At 43.0% G+C, this 21,626-nt stretch overlaps 1 protein-coding gene across 6 annotated transcripts in view; it reads left to right on the top strand.

Moving 5' to 3' along the window:
* Positions 1 to 21,626, top strand: part of RORA (RAR related orphan receptor A) — a 360,107-nt gene that overhangs the window by 308,413 nt on the left and 30,068 nt on the right. For 4 of the 6 annotated variants that reach the window (XR_014504798.1, XM_083412802.1, XM_083412805.1 and 1 more), the window contains 3 exons: positions 12,400 to 12,485; positions 20,196 to 20,337; positions 21,221 to 21,616. Coding sequence is in view for 5 of the 6 variants with exons in the window: in XM_083412802.1 (XP_083268928.1) it covers positions 12,400 to 12,485; positions 20,196 to 20,337; positions 21,221 to 21,616 (624 nt within the window). In the remaining variant the exon portion in view is untranslated. Of the gene's footprint in view, positions 1 to 2,193; positions 2,255 to 12,399; positions 12,486 to 20,195; positions 20,338 to 21,220; positions 21,617 to 21,626 lie in introns of those variants that run through there. The other 2 variants (XM_083412803.1, XM_083412804.1) reach the window with 2 other exon arrangements.

Below are 21,626 nucleotides of genomic sequence, written 5' to 3'. Positions count from 1 at the left end.
TTGGGTGTGCGATCACATGTGAATGGCATGCAGCTGTGGGGGCGGGGGGGGGGGATGACCACACTTGAATGTGGTTCTTGAACTAAAAAAATGCTATTCTTCCCCGATGTAAGCTGTGTTCTGGGTTGAACATTTCCCTGCTATGACTTGCATCTCACTTCTATTAGAGCACTTCATTTTCTCATATAATAATAATAATTTATCATTTATAATAATAAATTCCCAGCCACTCTGGGTGGCTTCCAACAAAATATTAAAATACAATTGACCATTAAACATTAAAAGCTTCCCTAATACCCAAAGCTTTCTAATTTGGGGGGCTGATATTTGTCTGTTTTGTTTGTTTGTGCTAGAGAGCAACCATTTATTACAAGTTCAAGATTTTTACAACTTGATTCCCCACCCCCACTTACAGTTTGTCCAAGTAAAAACATCATCTTGGCTTCTTTTAGTTAGATGTTCCCAACAGTTTTAATGGTACAAGCTTAACTTTACAAGCTATAAATTGCAACTAATTCAGAACTGAAGAGAAAAAAATCCTCTTTAATAGTTTTGCTGTTGTAGGAAAAGTGGCATTGCAGGCAGTTGAAGGTACAGAAGAGTTACTTTTGCATTTGAAAGAAGTAGAGATTGAAAAATGATGGGCACTTTCACTTAGTCAAACCTTTATGACATTACCAGCCCCAGGCTTTTCAACATTATGGGGAATCAATGTTAAAAATAATTATTTTGGTTTTGTTTTAACTGCATTCATATTTTAGAGTTCATATTTTCAGGAATTCTCCAAAGCCTTAAGGCACTTCTTTCTTTTCAACTGTAATATGAAATTCTTGCTTGAAGAGTTTTCGAATTCATAGCTTTAAGTAATTGAGGAATGATTCACTGGAATGTTTTAGAACAGTGTGTGGCAGAGTTATTGGGCAGGGATGCTGGTGAGGCTCAGTCAGAACTGGCTCTTAGGGGGGAGTGAGAGTGGGGGTGAGTGAGGCAGAGGGAGGAGAAAAGCTAAAGAAAGTGGGGTCTTAGCCAGAATTGGATGGTGGATGCACATCATAAATCCCTCCTGACATCCACCTGGTTGTCATTGAAGACCAGGCATAGGCAAACCTGGCTCTCCAGATGTTTTGGGACTACAACTCCCATCATTCCTGACCACTGGTCCGTTAGCTAGGGATGATGGGAGTTGTAGTCCCAAAACATCTGGAGGGCCAAGTTTGCCTATGCCTGTTGAACACCCACAACAGACAGAAGTTCTTACACTTGTGGTGTGGGCCTTTGGGGCAGCCAGGGCCAAGTTAACTGCACAAGTATCAGGCTCAACGAATTTGAATCAGGAGCCTCTTCTGTGCCATGGTTCCTCTTGTGGTGGGCTATTCAAGACTGGAGAGTAGGGTAAAGAGCCAGTATGGACTGCCCTGGTTCCAGCCTGGCTCTAGAAGTGCACCTGGCCTGGCTGAGAATGCTTCCAAGCTAGGGTTAGGTCTTTGCCAGACCCCATCATGTCTGAATGGCGCTCTAGTTTTGTCTTCAGTAGCTGCTTACTTACCTGCTGTACTTCCAGTCTGACACACAATCCGGTTTCTTATGCCTGTCTTTTGCCTGGATCAGTCTCTTAAGCCTTAAACCCTTGACTGCCATCAATGCTCCTAAGGCCTTCAATGCAGTGTCCCCCCCCCCCCCCACTTCTGCCTGGGCTAGAACCTTCTGTCTTTATTTGCTCTTTACTTACAGTCCAGCTCTGACAGTAGGAAACCCAAGTGGTTGCCTTTGGGGCAGCATTTGATTTTGGAATTGTGTATTCCAGAATCTCTTGCCAAGTCACAGGTGTTGAGGTGCAGCTTTTGGGTTACATAATGAGTCAATATGAAGCAGTAAAATGTTGAGCCAGACCTATGAATTACCCTTGCTCTTAAATGTATGATGCCCAGGACCTGAAGTGTTGCTGCCCAAAGCTTTATCTCCGCTAGGCTTTGGCACTTTGGAAACAAGGCTAAAAAGGCCCTTTTTGCAAAAGAAAAAAATAATAATAAGGGGGGGAGGGAGGGAATGACTGATGAGTGGTGTAAAATCTAGAAATTGCTGTGGTCTTACTGCTATTAGGCAGTGAAGGTCCATAAGGACCAAGCACCACTTAAAACCTAAGAACTGGACATTGATTTAAGTTTTCTTCTTCGCCAACTCTGTTGACTGCAGTGACACCTAATGGTCATGGACAGAATTTCCTCCGATCTTTCCTGTCATTCTGATTCAACGGGTATTTCTGTAGCTTTTTCAATTGATTTTCTTGACAATGTAAGATTGTTATCACTGAGTTAGTACATACCTAGTTCATCCTCTGAATAAGCTGCCTGACACTTGCATTAGTTCTAGAAAGATTGGATCTAGTCTCCAGTAATATCAGAGATGGGATGTGTTGCCGTTCTTACAGCACCGGGCACCAAAAAGCTACTTGTGGACAGAAGGCTGCTTTTGAGCTTCTGCCAGTAAGAATTAGAGGTGGGTGGGTGTGTTTTGAGGGCAGTGATTTCCTGACTTTTGATACAAGAACTAGGAGTTGTTGTTTTTTAGAAAGACTGAGCCTCCCCCAGAGGAAAGTGGAATTACCTGTGGTCTCACACTGAGCATCCCAGGCATTCTAACCACCCTTGAAGTTCAGTACCACTACAGATAAACGTTAGGCTGAACAGGAGGGCCCAGCCTTGTTGTCTATAACCAGGTGCTGCCTTTGCAGATAGGAGCAAACCCACCAGCACCAACAGTGTGTGCCGGCAAACATGACATTCCCAGAAGGGAAGAGAGTCTTGCAAGTCAGGGTGCTCCACCTCATCTTTCCAACTTGGTGGGCAGGGGAACTTGCTGGGACATCCTTGTCGCTTCTGTGTGGTTCTGAACTTCTTGCCCTGTTCCTGAACTGCAACTCCTGAGCACCATGTCTGCTGCCGAGCCTGTGCCATTGCTTGTCTGAATAAAGATCTCTTTCTTGGTTTCAAGTAAGAGCTTTTGTCTGTGTGTTTTGGATAGGAGCCAGGACAGCAGTTTGGGAATTACTATCCTATGGGGAGAAAGACAGGGCAGACTAGATACAACTAGTGTCATCTGTATCATAGCAGCCTTAATGGCAGCTCCACATAATGAATTGTGCAAGAGGATAGATTTTTGTGTATATAGCTGTGATGATCACAAGTCACTTTCCTCACAAAGGTCACTCTAGACTACCTGTTTGTTGAGCCTTTGAATGTTGCTTGAATGGCTGTTCCCCTGGGTGTTCATACGCTCTGGGATCCTTGTCCTGCTGACTTAGCAAAACCCCTGCAGTAAGACGGGCTGTTTAGATGGGCAACGCCATCCTTTGTTAAGGAATGCTGTGAAAAAGCGTATGCATGGCACTCCATGCACCACACCCAGAGGCTTAAGTAAGAGTAAAGCTGCCCTTGTAAAAGTGGAAGCAAATGTTTTAAAAAAGCAGCAAAGAAACAACTAATCACTGCTCCTTTTTAACCCATTCTGGTATCATTGACAGTGTTAAAGAATTATCATAACCAGCTCTCACGAGGGGCAGGGGGAGGTCTTAATGGTGCTGTGAGGAGTGTTGATCTAACTCTCTCAATACATTTCACATTGAAATACATTTATACATATTTGCAACATTCCTCTCTGCATGTGTGAATGGGAAATGAACAAAAAACACAGCTGTTCTTGTGTATGTTTGCGATTGGTACCTTACCATTTCAAGAGTTGCATGAACGTGCTATTTTCCCTGCATAATTCTTCACACACTTATTTTGTGAAAGTTTTTTGAGCACAAAAAGCATAGGCTCCCAGTTTCTGAAAGTTTCTGTGCTACCTGCAATGTTGATCTCCTCTTGGGAATCCTGCTGCGACACACGGAAGAAAGAGCGCCCTCACTTTGGCGCATGTGTGCCGCCACTGCCAAGGCTTATTATTGATCACCTTCATGCTGTACAAACAAGTCCCTGCTCATGGTTTGCAAACTAATCCTGTCAAAATATAACTGTATACATGAGGCCTGAGGTTTGAGATAGCTGAACCTGTACAGACTGGCAGGAGGCCATTTATCTGAGAGTGGTTCACAGGGCCAGTCTTCCCTCTTAGGCAGAGCAAGGCAGCTGCCTCAGGCAGCCAATTTGGGGGGCCATTAAAGTGTGTCAAGTTGTCCATTATTCCAGTAATCATTTTTTAATGTATATATTTCTACTTTAATCTCTTCCGGGCAAGGATGTGCTTTTTGGTGGGTGGGGTCTTTATTTTCCTGCAATGAGCCAGGTAGACTGCCTGCTCATATATCGGCTTGCTTGTTCATGACTATCTTTGCAAAGGCTGTTCTCTGGGTCTGTTCATCCCCCACATATAGCAGGTGAAAACAGTGCCTTTTCTGTAGTGGCACCTCAGTTCTGGAAAACTCTCCCCAAAGCATTGGTTTTTGTTTATTCCACTTATCTTCTACTCTGCTAAAGCTTCTACCATTTGGTTTGGTTATTTATTTGATTGTATGTTGCTGTATATGTTTATAAAATCTGTTCTAGTGTTGCTTTTATTATTGTTTTTAATAATTTTTGTAACCTGTCCTGGAAATCTGGAAATAAAGGCAGGATGTATATATTAAAAGAAATTATAGTAATAGTAGATTGAAGCTGTGGAAGGAAGAAGGGATGTAAAGGAAGAACTAAAGGAAGAAGGGATGTATGTGAACATTTTGCCCTGGGTACCAAAATGTCTTGGAGCAGCCCTGATTGTGCACATCTAGGATGTACCTAGCAATGCTTACCCTTTGCTTCACATAGCCATGAAGGCTGGCAGATAAGGGCTGCTCCCCCCTATATGATGCTGTGTGTACAGTGCTGGAGTTTAAATTAGATCTGTCACCCAGTGAGGGACACCTGACCGTGCAATCCTATAGGTGTTTCCTCAAAAGTAAATCTCACTGAACCTGATGGAGCTTCCTTCTGAGTTAGACATGCATAGGAGTCTGCTGTTAGCTGATTAAACATTGGATTCTAATTTATTAATTGATGCACTAAATCTGCACCAATGTGTGTATGGGTAGCAAGGGGGTGTGTGTGACAAAATATTTCTAATGAAAAAAAGCACAAGTGTAATTATACATAGAAGAGGAGCTTCCTTTTTTCTCTTGCAGTAGAGAATTCTTCTTTCGATACTGCTTGCCATCTGCAATTTTTAAAAAGTACTTATTATTGTGGCTGTTAGGCACCTTGGGTGTTAGAGGCAGAGAGGTGGGGCATCAGTTGAAATAATAGATAAATCATAACTACTTGCCTGAAAATTAATTTAGATTTTTTGCTGCTTTATCAATCGGGGCATTTTCTAGTCATTTGATTTTTGAAAACATTGGTTTTCCCAAACAATTAATTGACTAAACATTGCAGCCTCCTAGATATCCATAAATCTGTGTTTGACTAGGAGGCTGTTTGTGTTATGAACTGCTTGTGCATTTGTAGCTAGACACCACCACCCCTAACACCCCAACCTGGCATCTAGGAACTTGTCAAAATGATAATATTGTTGTAAGCTTCAAATGATTTAGGTGAATAATACTTAATCATCATGAATTACTTTAGGGTGCACAGGAGAGCAAATTATTTAGGTAATGGAGCTGAAAATGCACTGGGATTAGAATGTTATGCAGTCAAATAATTCCTTGGTTAATTCTGCTTCAATGCAAATTCTTGTTTGTGCTACTAAATATGTATGAGTGTCATTGACTATGTATAGCTTCATGTTTAATCAATAGAATTAGAAAGAGCAACAGCAATGTTTCTGTCACAAATGGTAGTCTTTGATGACGGCTGTTTTTCTAGAAAAAGAGGTGCCGGAACTCACCATAAATGCCTCCCTTATATTAGCAATGGCGCTCACCTGAGAGGTGCTGGAACTGTAGCATTTACCAGTTTATATACAGAATGTGTTTATGTGAGTGACCATCCCAGATTTGAACAAACATTCCTTATGAATATATCCCTTCTTATTTTGGAAGTTTCTTGTGCTACCAGGCAAACTGCTTTCCAAATGACTGTCAGATTTTTCTCCCGTCTTCTTTATTTGTGTCACCATCAGTATCGCTTCCTTGTGTGACAACTTCTCATAGTACTTTCTGGGTCTGGTGGATGTTCATGGCAAGGGCTACTTTTCTTTTGGAGGCAAATCTTCAAACGAGAGCTGCTAAAATACGACAGATTCTGAAGTTGGTGATGCATCTGTATTGAAGGCTGTCCCATCTACCATATGCATGAGATATTTTGTATCAGCTGTTAGGACAACAGCTTTTGTTGGCTTATGTGTTCTGCGACTACCTTCAGTGAAGGTAACAGTGAAATTGAGAAGGAAGAGATGGAGGAAGATTACGGTGATGTGCCTGGTTCTAGAACAGCAAGGTTTACTATGTCTGGGCCTGTTCCAGCGGAGATCCCTCTGTGGGCCAGATTGCGATTTCTGGCATCTGGCAATTTTTGGTTTCTGCATCTGTGCAGATGCAATTTCCAGCACCGCAAAAGTGAGTCCACGCACCGCATTGCGCTGCTTTAGCACAGTGCGTGGGGACACGCTGAGCAGGCGGCTCGGTTCGGGGGCAGCTCGGGGTCTGGTTAAACGACCCCCGTGGGCTGGTTGTGGCCCATGGGCCTTAGGTTGCCGACCCCTGCTCTAGGACAACGTGAGTAATGAAGAGAGAGTTTAAAGTATTTTTAACTTTATTTTAAGGTTGTCCTCAAGACGAGATTTGTGTCACCTGAGCTACATAGTCTTCGCTGCCCGCTGTTGTAGCTGTAGCTCTCCATTTGTACATTTTTGAGGGTGGGTTGGTGGGTCCTGACCCAGTCCTGAGACTGAATTTGTACAAAGAATAGCATGATGGCTTTGCATGTCGATCTAGTTGTGGTCTGATATTTGCAAGGCCAGTCCACCCATGAAGCAAGGTGACGTGGCTGCCCTAGGTGGCAGGATCCACAGGAACAGGTCCTTCAAGCATCACCTGCTGCTGCTGCCACAATGATGGCTGCAACACACTCCTTAGAGGCCAGAGCTGCCACCTCCTTGGCAGCAGCCCCCCTCCGCCTCCAATGCTGCCTCTACTGCAGCCTATTGGCGGTTGGTCTCCTCTTACGCCTAGGGAGGAAATGGCGGGGGCTGCCCTTTGAAGTCTGCACCCGCTCAGCATGATTCAGAGTGGACCCCTTCCCTATCGCTCCCATGACAGCCTTTGGTTTCCACTTCAGCCACCAGGTAATGTTCATTTGATTTCCTCCACCTTATTCCCGATGTAGATCTTAGTCGCCTCGTCTTCCCTGGCTGGGGGCGGGGGGCAGGGCACACCATTTTGTGGTTCTCCTCAGGTGTCAAAATATCTTGGTCCGGCCCTGGATATTTGATTCCTCATTCCAGCATAGCGATCTTGTGTGGCCAGTGGGTGTTTCATAACAATCTGCTTAATGCTTCACTCTAACCATATGATTAGCTCAAACCGTAAATAAAATTCGGTGCATGCCTGGAGTGTACGATTAAGTGCTTTCCAGGACAGGAGCCAAGTCTTGCAGCACTTTATGAGACTCTCCCCTCTTCTAGACTGACTGACTGAGCAAACTTCTGGAGCACCTGCTCAGGGATAGCCTAGCTCACTTAGCTTGTTGTACACAGAGCTAAAGGGAAAATAAAAATTACAATGCCGTGGAAAGATAACCCAAATTCTTCACTGAAAAGAGCTGAATCCCACAACATGCTTGAGTGAATTTATCTCTCCTTTCTTCTCTTTAAAGTAGTCATGGGGGGAGAGAGGCAAAGGATTAGGGCTGGTCATCAATGTACCCCACCAGGAAATTCCCTTCAACTGCTATTTGGGCACTGCAGATTGCTGCCCATGCACTTTCATGCTATCTTCACCTTCATAAGCGAAGATGTTGAGCCCAGTACCACATCCTGTGCTTTTCTGCACTTGTGTGGATTCCCCCAACCCTACCACAGTTTAACCACTAACTTAAATGTTTCTGTTGGTGGGTAGTTCTTTTGAAGACTGTTGCTCCTTCAGTCCCCTGGTGCCTTGCTTTTTTTGTCCAGCAGAGAGGCAGAACGAAGTCAGGCACATGGGACCTGGTTTTGCTTTCTTCTGTCTTTTATATCTGGCCACTTTCCCCCTGTATTTAAGAGAACAGCTCTATTGTCTAGTGTCTTTCTCTGTTGAAGAAAAAGTAAGGGTTTGCTTGGAGGGTGAGTGGCTGGTGGCATCTCTCTCCTTGTCAGGAGGAAGCAGTATACTCCAAGTGGGTCCTTAGAATCTGATGATTTCCCTTGCATAAAGACTAAGAATTCTAGTGTGAGAGTGCCTCTGTAAATATGTGTTTAGGGGAAAAAATCTGTGAATTGAAATAAGCCTATACTCCAACTAGGCATATTGGAACTAGGATTCAGGCTAATTTTCATCTAACATTATATTATCCTTATTATTTTACCTAGAATGAAGTTATATTTCTTTCCAAATAACTTTTATTGGTTTTCAGGCAAATACGAGAACAACATAGAACTACAGTAACTTGTCCAGTGGTACATTAAGTTTCATATGCAGTACACAGTACACAAGCAATATGTTTATTTATGCCTTATCAATTCATGTATCCTCAGTGTAGCTTGGAAAATGTTACTGTTCCAATAATAACAGTCCAATTTGATTGAGGTGTGATTGACTAAGCAGTGCTCCGTTGCAATCTACGCTCATTTCTGGAGGAGCCTGGGTGGGTGGACTTGGGCCCATTAGCTCTAACTCAGTAATAGCGAAACAAAGCTGGAAATTTCTGTCATTATCTATGCCATGTCCTGTTTTGAACAGACACTGCATTTCTCACTGTGTCTTGTTTGCATGCGAAAAAGATTCGAGCAAGCACTTATTTGCATGCAAAAGATGAAACTGATAAGTGGGAAAACACCCTAATTACCCCTTCCTGATTTTTTTTAAAAGGAAAAGTAGCAAGCACTTTTACATTCATCAGACCAGAAACATATATTTGCATTCACAAGGCAAATAGTAGGAACATCTGGCATGGGGTTAATTAGATGACTTGTGACCCCAGGCTGTTGTGGAGCTGGCCAGGGAAAAGGACACCAGACACCCTTTGGAAGAAAAGCAGACCACAACACAACTTTAGCAGTAGCATAGCAGGGCATACAGGAAAGGATTATTTACCTATTGTTCCATTTCACCCAAATCTCCAAGCAGTGCAAGCAGTGTTCGAAATTAACCCGTTGCCAGTCACTTTTTGCAGCTCAGGGCTGCCACCTAGTGCCCAAGTCAAGATTTGCAGTTGCATGCTTTGTAACTGGCTGGGCAGGAGAAGCTGGGGATACATTGCGATGTTGAAAACCTGACATCATCCAGTCCTAGTGTGTTGCCTGCTTTCTGAACCCAAGTCTAGCCTTTCTGGGAGATGAGTTAGCAAAGTGTGCTGATGACACCAAATTGTCTGTGGTAGTTTTTAACTAAAAGTGGCTGTGAGGTGCTCAAATAGGATCTCTCCAAACTGGGTGAATGAGTATTAAAGTGGTAAATCCGATTCGGTGTTAACAAGTGTAAAGTGATGCATGCTGGGGCAAAATATCCTGACATTACATATATGCTAATGTGGTCTGAGCTGCTGGTGGCTGACCAAGCTTAGCTCAATCAAGAAGTTAACCCAGGTTGTGGGAAATGACTGAAAATAGAACTGGAAATATCACAAAGGCCTTATACAAGTCTATGGTGCAGCTGCACTTGGAATACGGTGTCCAATTCTTGTCACCACATCTCTTAAAAGCAGACATGTCCAACGCGTCAGTCCCGATCGACGAGTGGATCCTGCAATGAATTCTAGTCGATCACCACCCACTCTCCATTGGAGATGTTGGGAGGAGCTATTTTGACGCTGCGCATGCACCCACCCCTGCCCTGTCAGTGCGCATCTTCCCACAGTGCACCCATCCCTGCCCCCTCAGGAGAAGCAGCCAATGCCTGCCTGCCCACCCTGCCCCCATCCCTGCCCCCTCAGGAGAAGCAGCCATCCCCCACCCACTCTGCACCCATCCCTGGGTGGTAGATCACTGCCAGTTTTTATATTGGATCGTAGATCACAGCCAACTTCAAGTTGGATATGCCTGTCTTAAAGGATATTATAATGCTGGATTTTTTTAAAGAAATGGTAGAGCATCACCCTAGTTTTTTAAAATATTTGTGTGTGCTCCTGCACCATTTACAGGGATGTGCTTTCCTTTGCAGAAATAAAAACATTAGAACTTAAAAAATAATCATGTTATGTGGGCATGATGGACAGAATGAGACAATGTCCTTCACTGGCAGCTCCTCCTCTCACAGAAGCTGTGGTTTTGCAGACTGAAAGGAAAAGGTTCACCCTAGTGAGAGGCAGTGTGGTGTAGTGGTTAGAGTGCCTGTAGGACTAGCCTGTGGGAGACCCGGGTTCAAAGCCTCACTCAGCCATGAAGTTCACTGGATATTACTGTCCTATACATGCCTAAATTTAAGTCCCACTGAGCCCTCAGTATGACCTGTTTCAGTAAGGCTGGTTTCAACCCTTCAAATACCACAAATTGCAAAAAGAACCAAATAAATTATCTATGCAAAGTTGTTCAGAAACTTATAAAGATACAGGTTTTGGCAATTTACCCCCTGTAATTTTGTAAAAGAGGATTGGTTTTCACGTTTGCTAGAATGAAACTGCAGTCACATCTCTTCTAGACTGCTTTCCCATTTGATTGCTTCTCTGTTTTAAAGAATTTGTCTTTTGTGCACAGCGTTTATTCTATCTTCAGCTAGCTCCCTCATCTTGTCATCATTTGATTCGTAATCTTGTAGGGGGGAAACATGCCTAGACATATTGTTGTGGTGACCATAACTAGGCAGTTACTTTTGCATCTTAAATTTTTGCTAAAGAATGAACGTCCATGTTTTAAATGTGTCAGGAATTGCCTTGCAATAGATTACTTTATACATCCATACAAGGAGAGATGGAGTTCTGTTCAACCTGGCACATCTCCGTGCCAAGGCAAAAGTGTGGTGGATCTTTATCCGAAGGATGTTGTTTGCAGATGACACTGCCTTGACAGCACACTCCGAAGAAGCTCTACAGAGACCCATCAACTGTTTTGCCCAAGCCTGCAGGGAGTTTGATCTTACCAGCAGTCTGATGAAGACCAGGATGCCACCAGCACCCCACACATCAGCTTTGATGAGCACACACTTGAAGTGGTAGACAATTTTGACTGTCTGGGTTCCACCATAACCAGCAATCTTGTCATCAACACTGAGCTGGACAAGTGTAGCTATGGCAATGGCTTGCCTCACCAAAAGAGTATGCTAATGTCCAAAACCAAGATGAAGGTCTACCAGACTTGCGTGTTAAGCATGCTGCTTTATGGAAATGAGTTGTGGGCAACTTACAACCAACACTTTCCACATTCACTGCATCAGGAGGATTTGGGGTATCACATGGCAGGACAGAATTCCAGGCAAAGATGTGCTCTCCCAAGCCCACACCCCTAGCAGGTTTGCACTCCTGTCTCAGTGACGTCTACGCTGGCTTGGTCGTGTCCACAGAATGGAAGATGGCAGGATCCCCAGGGATGTGCTCTACAGGGAGCTGGCTTCTGGCAGCAGGCCAATCGGCAGACCAACTCTGTGTTACAAAGATATCTGCAAATGTGACATGAAGGCTGGCAACGTCAATCCTGCCATGTGGGAATCCCTTGCAGATGATCTCAGCGCCTGGAGACAGGTGGCCAAGTCCATGGCAATGAATAGAGAAGAAATGACCGCTGGGAGGAGCACACACACACAGAGAGAAAGGCATGGTGCATCTACAGCAGCACAACTGGATGCCTTAATCTGCTTCCGCTGCAACATAGCATGTCTCTCTCACGTCAGCCTCTGCCGCCACAGCAGACGCCGCAACCTACCAACAGCTTGACTTCCCCTTTGAAGACGCACTCCTCCGCTATCTCCCAAGACAGGCGGGTGCCAGCTGACAACTGGTTTATGCTGTATGCAGAATCTTGCCATGTGATGAAATGCTTTTTTTAAAAAAAAAATTGGCCAAAGCAGAAACTCTTGGGTCCAATGCCTCTTGGTTTTAAAATGCTAAATCTGACGTTGTGAGTTTTTAAGTACTTTCTCAAATGACCCATTTTAATAACCTGAAAGCTATTATATAACAAGTAACCATAAATTAGTACAAGGCCCTAGGGGGACCCTCACAGTTCAGCAATGAATAGTTAATGTGGTAGAATGTTGAGCAGGTTATTAGTTTTCATTGTACAAATGCTGATCAGGGAATGCTTTTCTAAGGTGTTTAAAAGAAAATATAATTAACTGGTTGTGTGCTTTTGTTGCAGCTCAAATTGAAATTATTCCATGCAAGATCTGTGGAGACAAATCATCAGGAATCCATTATGGTGTCATTACCTGTGAGGGCTGTAAGGTAAGCTTTATATATATTTAAAAAGTTATATACAAGAGTCAAAAAATGTGTTCAATCTTTGACTTGGAAACGTGTCTTTTTGCAAGATTACATGTTTGCTAGTTGACACTAATTATCAATAAAGCATTGTTGTGTTTTTCTCCACTAAAGGACACTTGTCTAAATTCACATTGTCCTTATAGCTTTAAAGACCCAAATAGGTACCTGTTTAGGAACTTGGGGTCCCTCTAGACTGATGCTTTCTTGTGGGTGTATCCTGTAGCATATTCTTGTCAAAATAATAATCCACTAGTGGTGGATTTGTTCTCTTTGTTCTGTGATGCTTCCCCACTGCTACCACAGCATTGCTGTCTGGAGGGCCTAAATTACAACAAAGCCAAGACAAAAAATTGAATTGGATTTCGGCAGGAAGTTATCGGATAGTCACTGATTGGAAATTAGGTGGTGTGACTGCCCCAGCACTTATGCGGGCACAAACAGTATTGAAAGTGGTGTCATCAAGAAAGGTTTGGCTTCTTGGATCATGGTCTCTTGTTTCCTTGAGGAAGGACTTCTGGCAAAAGATGGGCTGCACCTCACAGCAGTTGGCAAGAATGTGTTTGCCAAGAGTCTTGAGAATCTGATCAGGAGAGCTTTACACTAGATCTTGAGGGGGAGGGAGACAACATTACAGATGACAGAAGAGCACCTGGTATGGGGGATAACTTCATTGATGCGCAGGAAACTGAGGTGGTGCTCCAGAAACCTACTAAAGGGCAGGAAACTACAAGAGGGAAGCAGCTGGAGGGAACAACTCATGGTTTCAGTTGTCTCTACACAAATGCACAAGATATGGGAAACAAGGAAGATGAGTTGGAGCTTTTAATATAGGATGGCAAATATGACCTGGTAGGCAGTACTAAAACCTGGTGGGATGAGACTCATGACTGAAATGTAGAAATTGACAGGTATAAGTGTTTCAAAAGGAATAGACCAAATAGAAAGGGAGAAGTAGCATTATATGTAAAATATGTGTACACTTGTGAAGAAATCCATGACCTGGAGCATAGAAAGCAGATTGACCATCAAGTCAGACTGAGGTCTTGGGTGATGCCTTCCCAGAGCAGATTACCAAATATTCAAAAATGAGAGGAAGTCTTCAATTTCCCCAATATCTGCTGGAATACAAACTCTGCTAGGATCTAGGGGTCTTGGTGGCCCACAAGCTGAACGTGTCCACAGTGTGATGCAGCAGCAAAAAAGCTAACACTATTCAAGGCTGCATCAACAGAAGTAGAGTGTCCAGATCAAGGGAAGTAATAGTACCACTCTATTCTGCCCTGGTCAGACCACTCCTGGAATACCATGTCCAATTCTAGGCCCCACTATTTAGCAAGCGTGTTGACAAGCTGGAACGTGTGCAGAAGAAGGCAACCAAGATGATCAAGGGTCTGGAAACTAGGCCTTATGAGGGGCTGGGTATGTTTAGCCTGGAAAAGTGGAGATATGATAGCCATCTTCAAATATCTCAAAGGCTGCCACGTGGAAGATGGAGCAGGCTTGTTTTCTCCTACTCTGGAGGGTAGCACTTGAACCCACCACTTCAAGAAAGGAGATTCTGACTGAACATCAGGAAGAACTTTCTGACAGTATGGGCTGTTTGGCAGTGGAGCGCTCTCCCTTTTGAGGTGGTGGATTCTCCTTCCTTGGAGGTTTTTAAGCAGAGGTTGAATAGCCATCTCCTGCATTGCAGGGGGTTGGACTAATGACCCTGGGCATCCCTTCCAGTTCTATGATTCTATCATTCTATGAAATCAGAACTGTAAATGGCCGCCTCAACAGCATCACAATGAGCACAGACGATTATGAATATGCAATAAAAAGGATGTATGGAGAGGCCCTTATATAGCCTCTCTTTTAACCTTAACTGGGTCTCAAAATTCTAACTTCTTTCGGGGGGCTTCACTGGCTCATGTTCTCCTACAGTGTTATGATTTTTGAATTTTTTTTATAAATAATTTTTATTAACAGGCCAATCAAATCACATTAATTCCAAATCACATTAGTTCCAAATTATACAGCCAAATTTTTTAAAATTTTATTGGGGGGACCCATACTTCGCGCTCCGAAAGGGAACCAAACATCACTCTTGCTGCTGCTTTAATTTCACAGTTCTATCCAGTTCTGTCCAGATAGTCTCCTTATTATTTTCCTCATCTTCTTGTTGTAATCATATATTCCTTTCTTTGAGATCTCTGATAATCTTCACAAGGGTTGAAAACAAACATGTCCTTTGTGGATTTTACACTCTCCAGGAGCCATATCACGTAAAGGACAGCCGCCATTTCCACACCTCCGTAAACAACATTCTTACAATCTGTCCGTGATTTCCACCGGCCTGCAAAACTGTATCTCAGGGGGGCCCTGCCGGGTCAAATTCACATTCCATAGGCAAAATAATTTTTGAATTGGCAGGTTTCTTCATTGACAAATTTGCTCAAAATGTGTAAAGACCTTCAGTGCTTTTGTTGCTCCTTGTAGTACCTTTTTTAAAAAAACCTCAATCAATCAAGATCCTTTATTAGGCATAGCATACCACACATTATCAAACAGACACCGTATACAAATTGTGCAAAATGCGAACTCAACATAACAAGGTTTGTCCCAGTCATATCTTTGACTTAAAAAAATAAAATAAAATACTTTATTACTACTTGAATGGCCATCCTTCAACACACATTCCTTGGACAGCTTACAAAATGAGATTAAATACAATATTAAAATGCATGATTACAATTAAAAACACCAAAAATACACATTAAATATATATTTTCCAGCAGAGGCGAATAAAACAAATTTGCAGATCAATTTACAAAATCAACTGCAGCTTACACAATGAGAACCCAGATTTTGTTTGTTTAAAATGTTGTACATCCTCCTGTCTGATTCTGTTCTGCTGCTTTTGGTGCGTTCCTGTGCAAATTTTTAGGCATTATGGCAGGGAAAGGTTCTTCTGCCAAAGGACGGTCAGCTTCACGGTTTCCGCCACTTCCAGACTGCCGCTGCCTTTATCTGATCAGTGGAAGGCTTGTTTTAATGCTAATTGCTGCTGGATAGGGGGATTTTCACTGAGAGGGAAGGCTTCTAATTCCCTGTTGTGCTGCGATTGCTCTCCCACCTCCACACCTGGTATTTAATTGTTTTAAACCATAACATGGTTGCTAATCACATTTAGAACTGTAGCATAGAGAAGACTGCGCATGTTGTAGCAGTTTGATATTGAGTTATGCAGTTCCCCCTGTAAGGTCATCTTAGGACATCGATGACTTGAAGATCAGTAATGCAATTTTTGCTGAAGATGCCGAAATGGACTTTAAAAGTCTGCATATATTTGAAGTCAAACTGGCATATTAAAATTAAATCCAGCTATAAAAGGGCTGCTTATCTGCTGGAAATAACTTTTCTTCCTGTTAGACATGTGTTTTACTCAGCTTAGAATTTAAATATCTGACTAGTAAATTCTTTAACAGACCAGAAGATGAGCAGAAGATACGTATGCTGATCAAGCCTCATCAAATAAATTGCATATCCTGTACCGCCTTTTATACAGTTCACCTAGGGACAGATTTCACTATTCATTTCAAAGTTACAAAGTTTTCTAAGTCAGTCAGATGATTTCAAAATGAGATGATTTGGGACTGATGTAGATCTAGCTACCTATAGGGCAGCTTTATGGGCATGAGCAGCAAGAAGATTATGTGCTACTTATCTTGACCTCATAAGACTAAAAATGTTCATTGCCAAGGGTTTATTTAAAGGTCCAAATGATTTTGGGAGCTTTGCCATTTTAAATGCAATTTGCAGCTCTAAAAATTGATGTTTAACATACTCTTGGACTGTCTTTCTGTTTGTGATTTATATTGTGACGGCCAATGGTAACAAATAATTTAAAAACTGACTAATCCCATCATTAATGTGCTGTGGAGTAAGGCCCTCTGCCTCTTCCTTGATTCCTGTTTTCCCAGGAGCCTCACCACCTGGGCTAGTCTGTTCCCTCACTGCTCTCCTGAAACTTATTTCTGAACCAGAGTCCCCTGTTATCACAGCGCTGTTGCTTCCCTGCTCCAGCCTTCCCCTGGCAAGACTTCCACAGACTTTAATGCTTCCCGTGGTCTAGTGCATTATAGATGTGCAGGATTGTATGTGGGGTGTGTGTGTGGGGGGGTGCTTGTTATTCACCATGTCAATCACAGCAAGTTTATCAGGTCCTGGCTACATAGGTTAGATCAGTGTTTCCTAATTAGTGAATTACTGAGCACCCCCAAGCCATGGACCCCCTACTTTTGAAAATTGTGATAACTCTATGCCCTAGCATAGCTAGGGGGCAGGGCACCCTGGACGGCACTTATCCTGGGGGCAACACACTGGAGCCCAAAGTGAAGCACAAGTCCAAGCACCCCAGAGCCCGGCACACCGCTCCCTAAAGCAGTGCAGCCCTGGGCTGGGCTCTTCGTGTGCTGAGCTCCTGCACCCCCCCCCCGCCAGCTGCTAGAGGGTGGCCGAGAAGGATGCAACTGTTACATGCTGGCCCTGCAGCACACCTGAGCCACGGCATCTCTCCTCGGGGTGATACAGTGGCTGGGGCATCTGCAGGCACCATGCTGCCCAAAAAAGCAGTTCACCCGCCACCTCCTTCTCAGCCGAGTGATTGCAGGGGCCAGAGCTGCAAGCACCCTCCTGCTGGAGGGAGGCTGAGGGGGAGGCGGTGAGCAGACACCCTGTAGGCTACATGCACACTGCCGCTCAGCAGCGCTGCCCCAGCTTGCCCCGTCCCCATGGGCAGCACGCCCTGCTCCAGGCGCCCCGGCAGCTTGCTACGCTGTTGACTCTATGGTAGTTACCTCTGCAAAGCAATTTTTTGAACAAAATGTGGGGTAGCCCCTAATAAGCAAAGGATTTTAGGTATACTAAAAACAGACTAGGGCTGAGCAATACCTCATTTTCAACATTGTGATATACCAGCACCTAAACATCGCAATATTCCGTTATTTCACAGTGTCTGAAATTGGAGATGAGGTGTGGGAGGTCTATTGTTTGCATGGTTTGCAAGCATGCCTGGAATTTGGTCTATGGCAACAATCATGCCAGGGAAAAGATGCTCTTCCAGTTGGGGGTTTCAATCCCATGGATATTGATTTGATGGATAGTGCTGCACAGGATAAAGGGGATTAAGAATAAGAGATGCATAGGCAACCTACTTGGCCCATCCGCTGCATGAAACTTTCAGCTGGGCTATTGCCTACAGAGATTCAAGTCACAATAAACCAGCCACTCAGCTGGGTGAGAAGGTGAGAAGAAGATGGAGCAGTTACTGTCTCTGGTCTGATCCAGGAAGGCACTTCTTATGCTCTTAAGTAAGAGCGCATACTTTGTTTGTTTGTTTGGCTATCTTAACTATCAAAACATTAAGATATTGCTTAAATGTGCACTCTTGTTTTGTAAAGGTTAAACTCACAATAGTGAACCACAAGGCATTATTGCATGTGTGAAGGGGCTCTAACTGACAGCCTAGTCCTAACCCCTAGATGTCTATATGCATACAACCCTTCACAGCCCTTTCACATATACATATTGAATGCCTGACAAAAGCTAGGATACTAGTAAAAAATAGTAAGACCATTCAAAACTGAAGCAAACTGCTCCAGAATCACAACAATAAACAGTCACTGATGTTCCACCCACCTGGAATTAAGGATTCTGAGTAAAATACTTTAAAACTATTTGCTATATAATCCCAAATTTATGAGAGCAAGAACCCAGATTTCTACAGTCAGAATATGTGTGTTTTTGATTTTTGTTTGTTTTAAAAATAAATTCAGTGAGTTCAGCTTACAAAATGCAAAAGAATGAGAGGGTATGAGGGGTGGCCAGGGGAGAGCAATTCTCTGATTCCTAATTGGCAATTACTAGAATATTGCAAAGTGTAATGATACGTGGAAATGTGTAAGTGTTAGCGATAAATCATGGTATTATGAATAAATCTTTGCTGTCACAGACTGGTGTGTATCCCTTCCAGAGTGTCTGTCATTAGGATGCAACAAGGCAGCTGTCAGCTGTTTTCTTGTAATTAAACAGCCAATGAGCAGCTAATTAAGACATATGTGTATACAGAAGTGGGCATGTTAATGAACTGTAGGAATCAATTCATTAAATGAAAATTGTCAAAAGACAAAATATGAGCTTAGTAGTTCAAGTTTCTGGCGGGCTCAGAAACCAGTGGCGAGAGGAGCATTAACTGCCACTCACAAGACGTGGGTGAACATTTATTTATTTCTTCTTTGAGGAAGGAAACTAAACAGAACACTTCACTGGTGCTATTAATAGGTTTTATGAAAGCTCCCATTAATGCCATTAAATTTAGCTTTTTGTAGAAATTGTTCATTCAGACCGACTAGGAAATGAAAGGCACACTTTGTAAGATTTAATCTGTTGGGGGCATTATCGGTGTGTATTTTTTCCAACCTAAACCACTGCTGATTTGTGTGTCATTCATATCATGTTTTCAGTATTTATAGTTGCATAAACAAAAACACAATACCCTTAAATTGGTCAGATATTTGTCAGTCCCAGTCAAATCCGGTTTTGCTCTCAGCTTTGGTAGTGAACCAGTGTTGTGGCTGTTGCTGGATTTGACCTTTCACAAGTCAGTTCATTTCTCCCCTGATCCTCAGCAGTCCGCCACCCCTAAGGCTGGACACACTTAGGAGCCTGTCCTTTGGGCTCAGCGAGCCGTGTCTGAAGGAGGTGTGTGGCCCTCAGGAAAGGGTTCCAGAAGGCCAGCTGTTTTGTGGTAGCTGTGGACAAGGAGGGCGAAAGCAACTGCTGGAAGTGCAACAGCAGAGATAATTCAGTGCAACCTAAGAGTTACTTACAGGCAACTAGCCATGAGTGGGACAGGGAGAGATGTCAATTAGCAACCAGTCAGTGGCATGATCCTAACTGCAGTAACGAGATGCATAGTTCTGAGGCAGCTGATCCTCGGTATGTTAAGTTGAATATGTCTTCCTGCTATGTAGGCGGCCTGAGGGAAGAGAGACCAAACCAAATTATACAGCATTTTGTTCAGTTTCTTCCATAAGGACTTCTCTCTGGACTCCATCTGCATTATTTTAAGTGACTTTGCTAACAGCAGCATGAGAGGGAAGAGGAAGAAGCAGTGTTGTCTGTAAGCTTATCTCTGCTTTGCCTCTTTTAGGTTGCTGCTGTTTGTATAGTTTCAAAGTCCTACAGAGTCATTTTGGGGCAATTGTGTGTATACAATGGGAAACAATGCCTCTTTAAATCACTTTCATCTCTTAAAAACTGTGATTTCTCACCAAGTACTTGGAGACATTCAGTTGAGAAAATATATGGGTTCTCCAGTCCTCATTTGGATACAGCTGAAATGCCCTAACATTTTCTAATATTATTCCTACATATTTATATATATAAAATGTATTTGAAATAATTTTTATTACTGAACCCATTCAAATATATAATCATACATTGTGAAGTATTTTATATTTTGTAACAAAATGGAATAAAAAATATACTCTTGATTATGCTAGTTTTTTCTCTGACGATAAGAATTTAGCTGAAGCAAGGTGTCCTTTCAATGCAGTTGTCGTGTGCGACCACTTTGGATTCAGCCATCGATAAATCTTCCTCTTGCATTTTGTCATTGTGCTACAGGGCTTTTTCAGGAGGAGTCAGCAAAGTAACGCCACCTATTCCTGTCCCCGACAGAAGAACTGTTTAATTGATCGAACCAGTAGAAACCGTTGCCAACACTGTCGTTTACAGAAATGCCTTGCTGTGGGGATGTCTCGAGATGGTGAGCTTTACTAGTTCAGGTCAGCTGTCTTGTATGTGCGACACTCCTTAGCTTTCTGCTTGCTCATCCCATTCTTAAAATATTTGTCTTGAAATATACTGTGCCTCATAAGTCACTGAATTTACTTTGGACTGATGCAGCTGGTGGCTTCCAGGGTTTTGTTTTGCTGCTGCTTACACAGGCACACTACACACAAGAGTAAATGCCTGCCTTTCTTACTGGTGTCACTAGGCCAGCTCTACTTTAATTTTCTTTCACATTCCTTATTCCATTCATACAACATTATGGGTGTCCTGTATTTTTCTTCCTCCAGCCAATCTTTATATTCCCTCCACCTTCTTCCTCCCCCATTACTGGTACAGAGACCATGAAATCCTGCTGCTAAGAGATGTCAGTGTCACCATAGGAAGGGTTAATTACTCCTCTCTTGGATGACAGGCCAACATCAAAGTTATAACTTCTCTTAAGTAAAAGAAACTCTGCATTTTGCACCAAGGAAGCCCAAATATGGAACAGACTATTATGCAAATTAAATATATTTGCCCCTACGATTGAAATCTAATCATGTGAATTATTTTTCTTATTAAAATTGCCCTTCTGATGATGGCCTAAAAGCCATCTCCTTAAATTCTTCTATTGCTCATACATGCCCTAAGTATATTATACATGACTTACCTATTCAAGAGGCTGACCCAATAGGATAATACCTAACTTCTCACCTTCTAATATATGACTTCACCTGTAGGATCAAGCAAAAGTGTGTTGTAGTGATGTTGTAAACTGCTTAGTAGCTACCCTAGACTTACGTATGATGTGTCCTAACATAGCCTTTTACTGCTGCAGCTGGTGGTGATAAAATATATTGCTTATGGATATATTTCAGCTGTAAAGTTTGGTCGAATGTCAAAAAAGCAGAGGGACAGCTTGTATGCAGAAGTGCAGAAACACCGGATGCAGCAACAGCAGCGAGATCACCAACAGCAACCCGGCGAGGCAGAGCCATTGACGCCAACATACAATATCACTACCAATGGGCTCACAGAACTGCATGATGACCTCAGTAATTACATTGATGGGCATACCCCTGAAGGTAGCAAAGCAGACTCTGCCGTTAGCAGCTTCTACTTAGACATACAGCCTTCTCCAGATCAGTCGGGGCTTGATATTAATGGAATCAAACCAGAACCGATATGTGACTACACACCTGCATCGGGCTTCTTTCCTTATTGCTCTTTTACAAATGGAGAGACTTCTCCTACTGTGTCCATGGCAGAATTAGGTAATAACAA

This window comes from Podarcis tiliguerta (genome assembly GCF_965153285.1).
Source record: "Podarcis tiliguerta genome assembly, chromosome: 14".
Classification (NCBI taxonomy): domain Eukaryota; kingdom Metazoa; phylum Chordata; class Lepidosauria; order Squamata; family Lacertidae; genus Podarcis; species Podarcis tiliguerta.
This window is presented reverse-complemented; position numbering and strand designations above follow the sequence as displayed.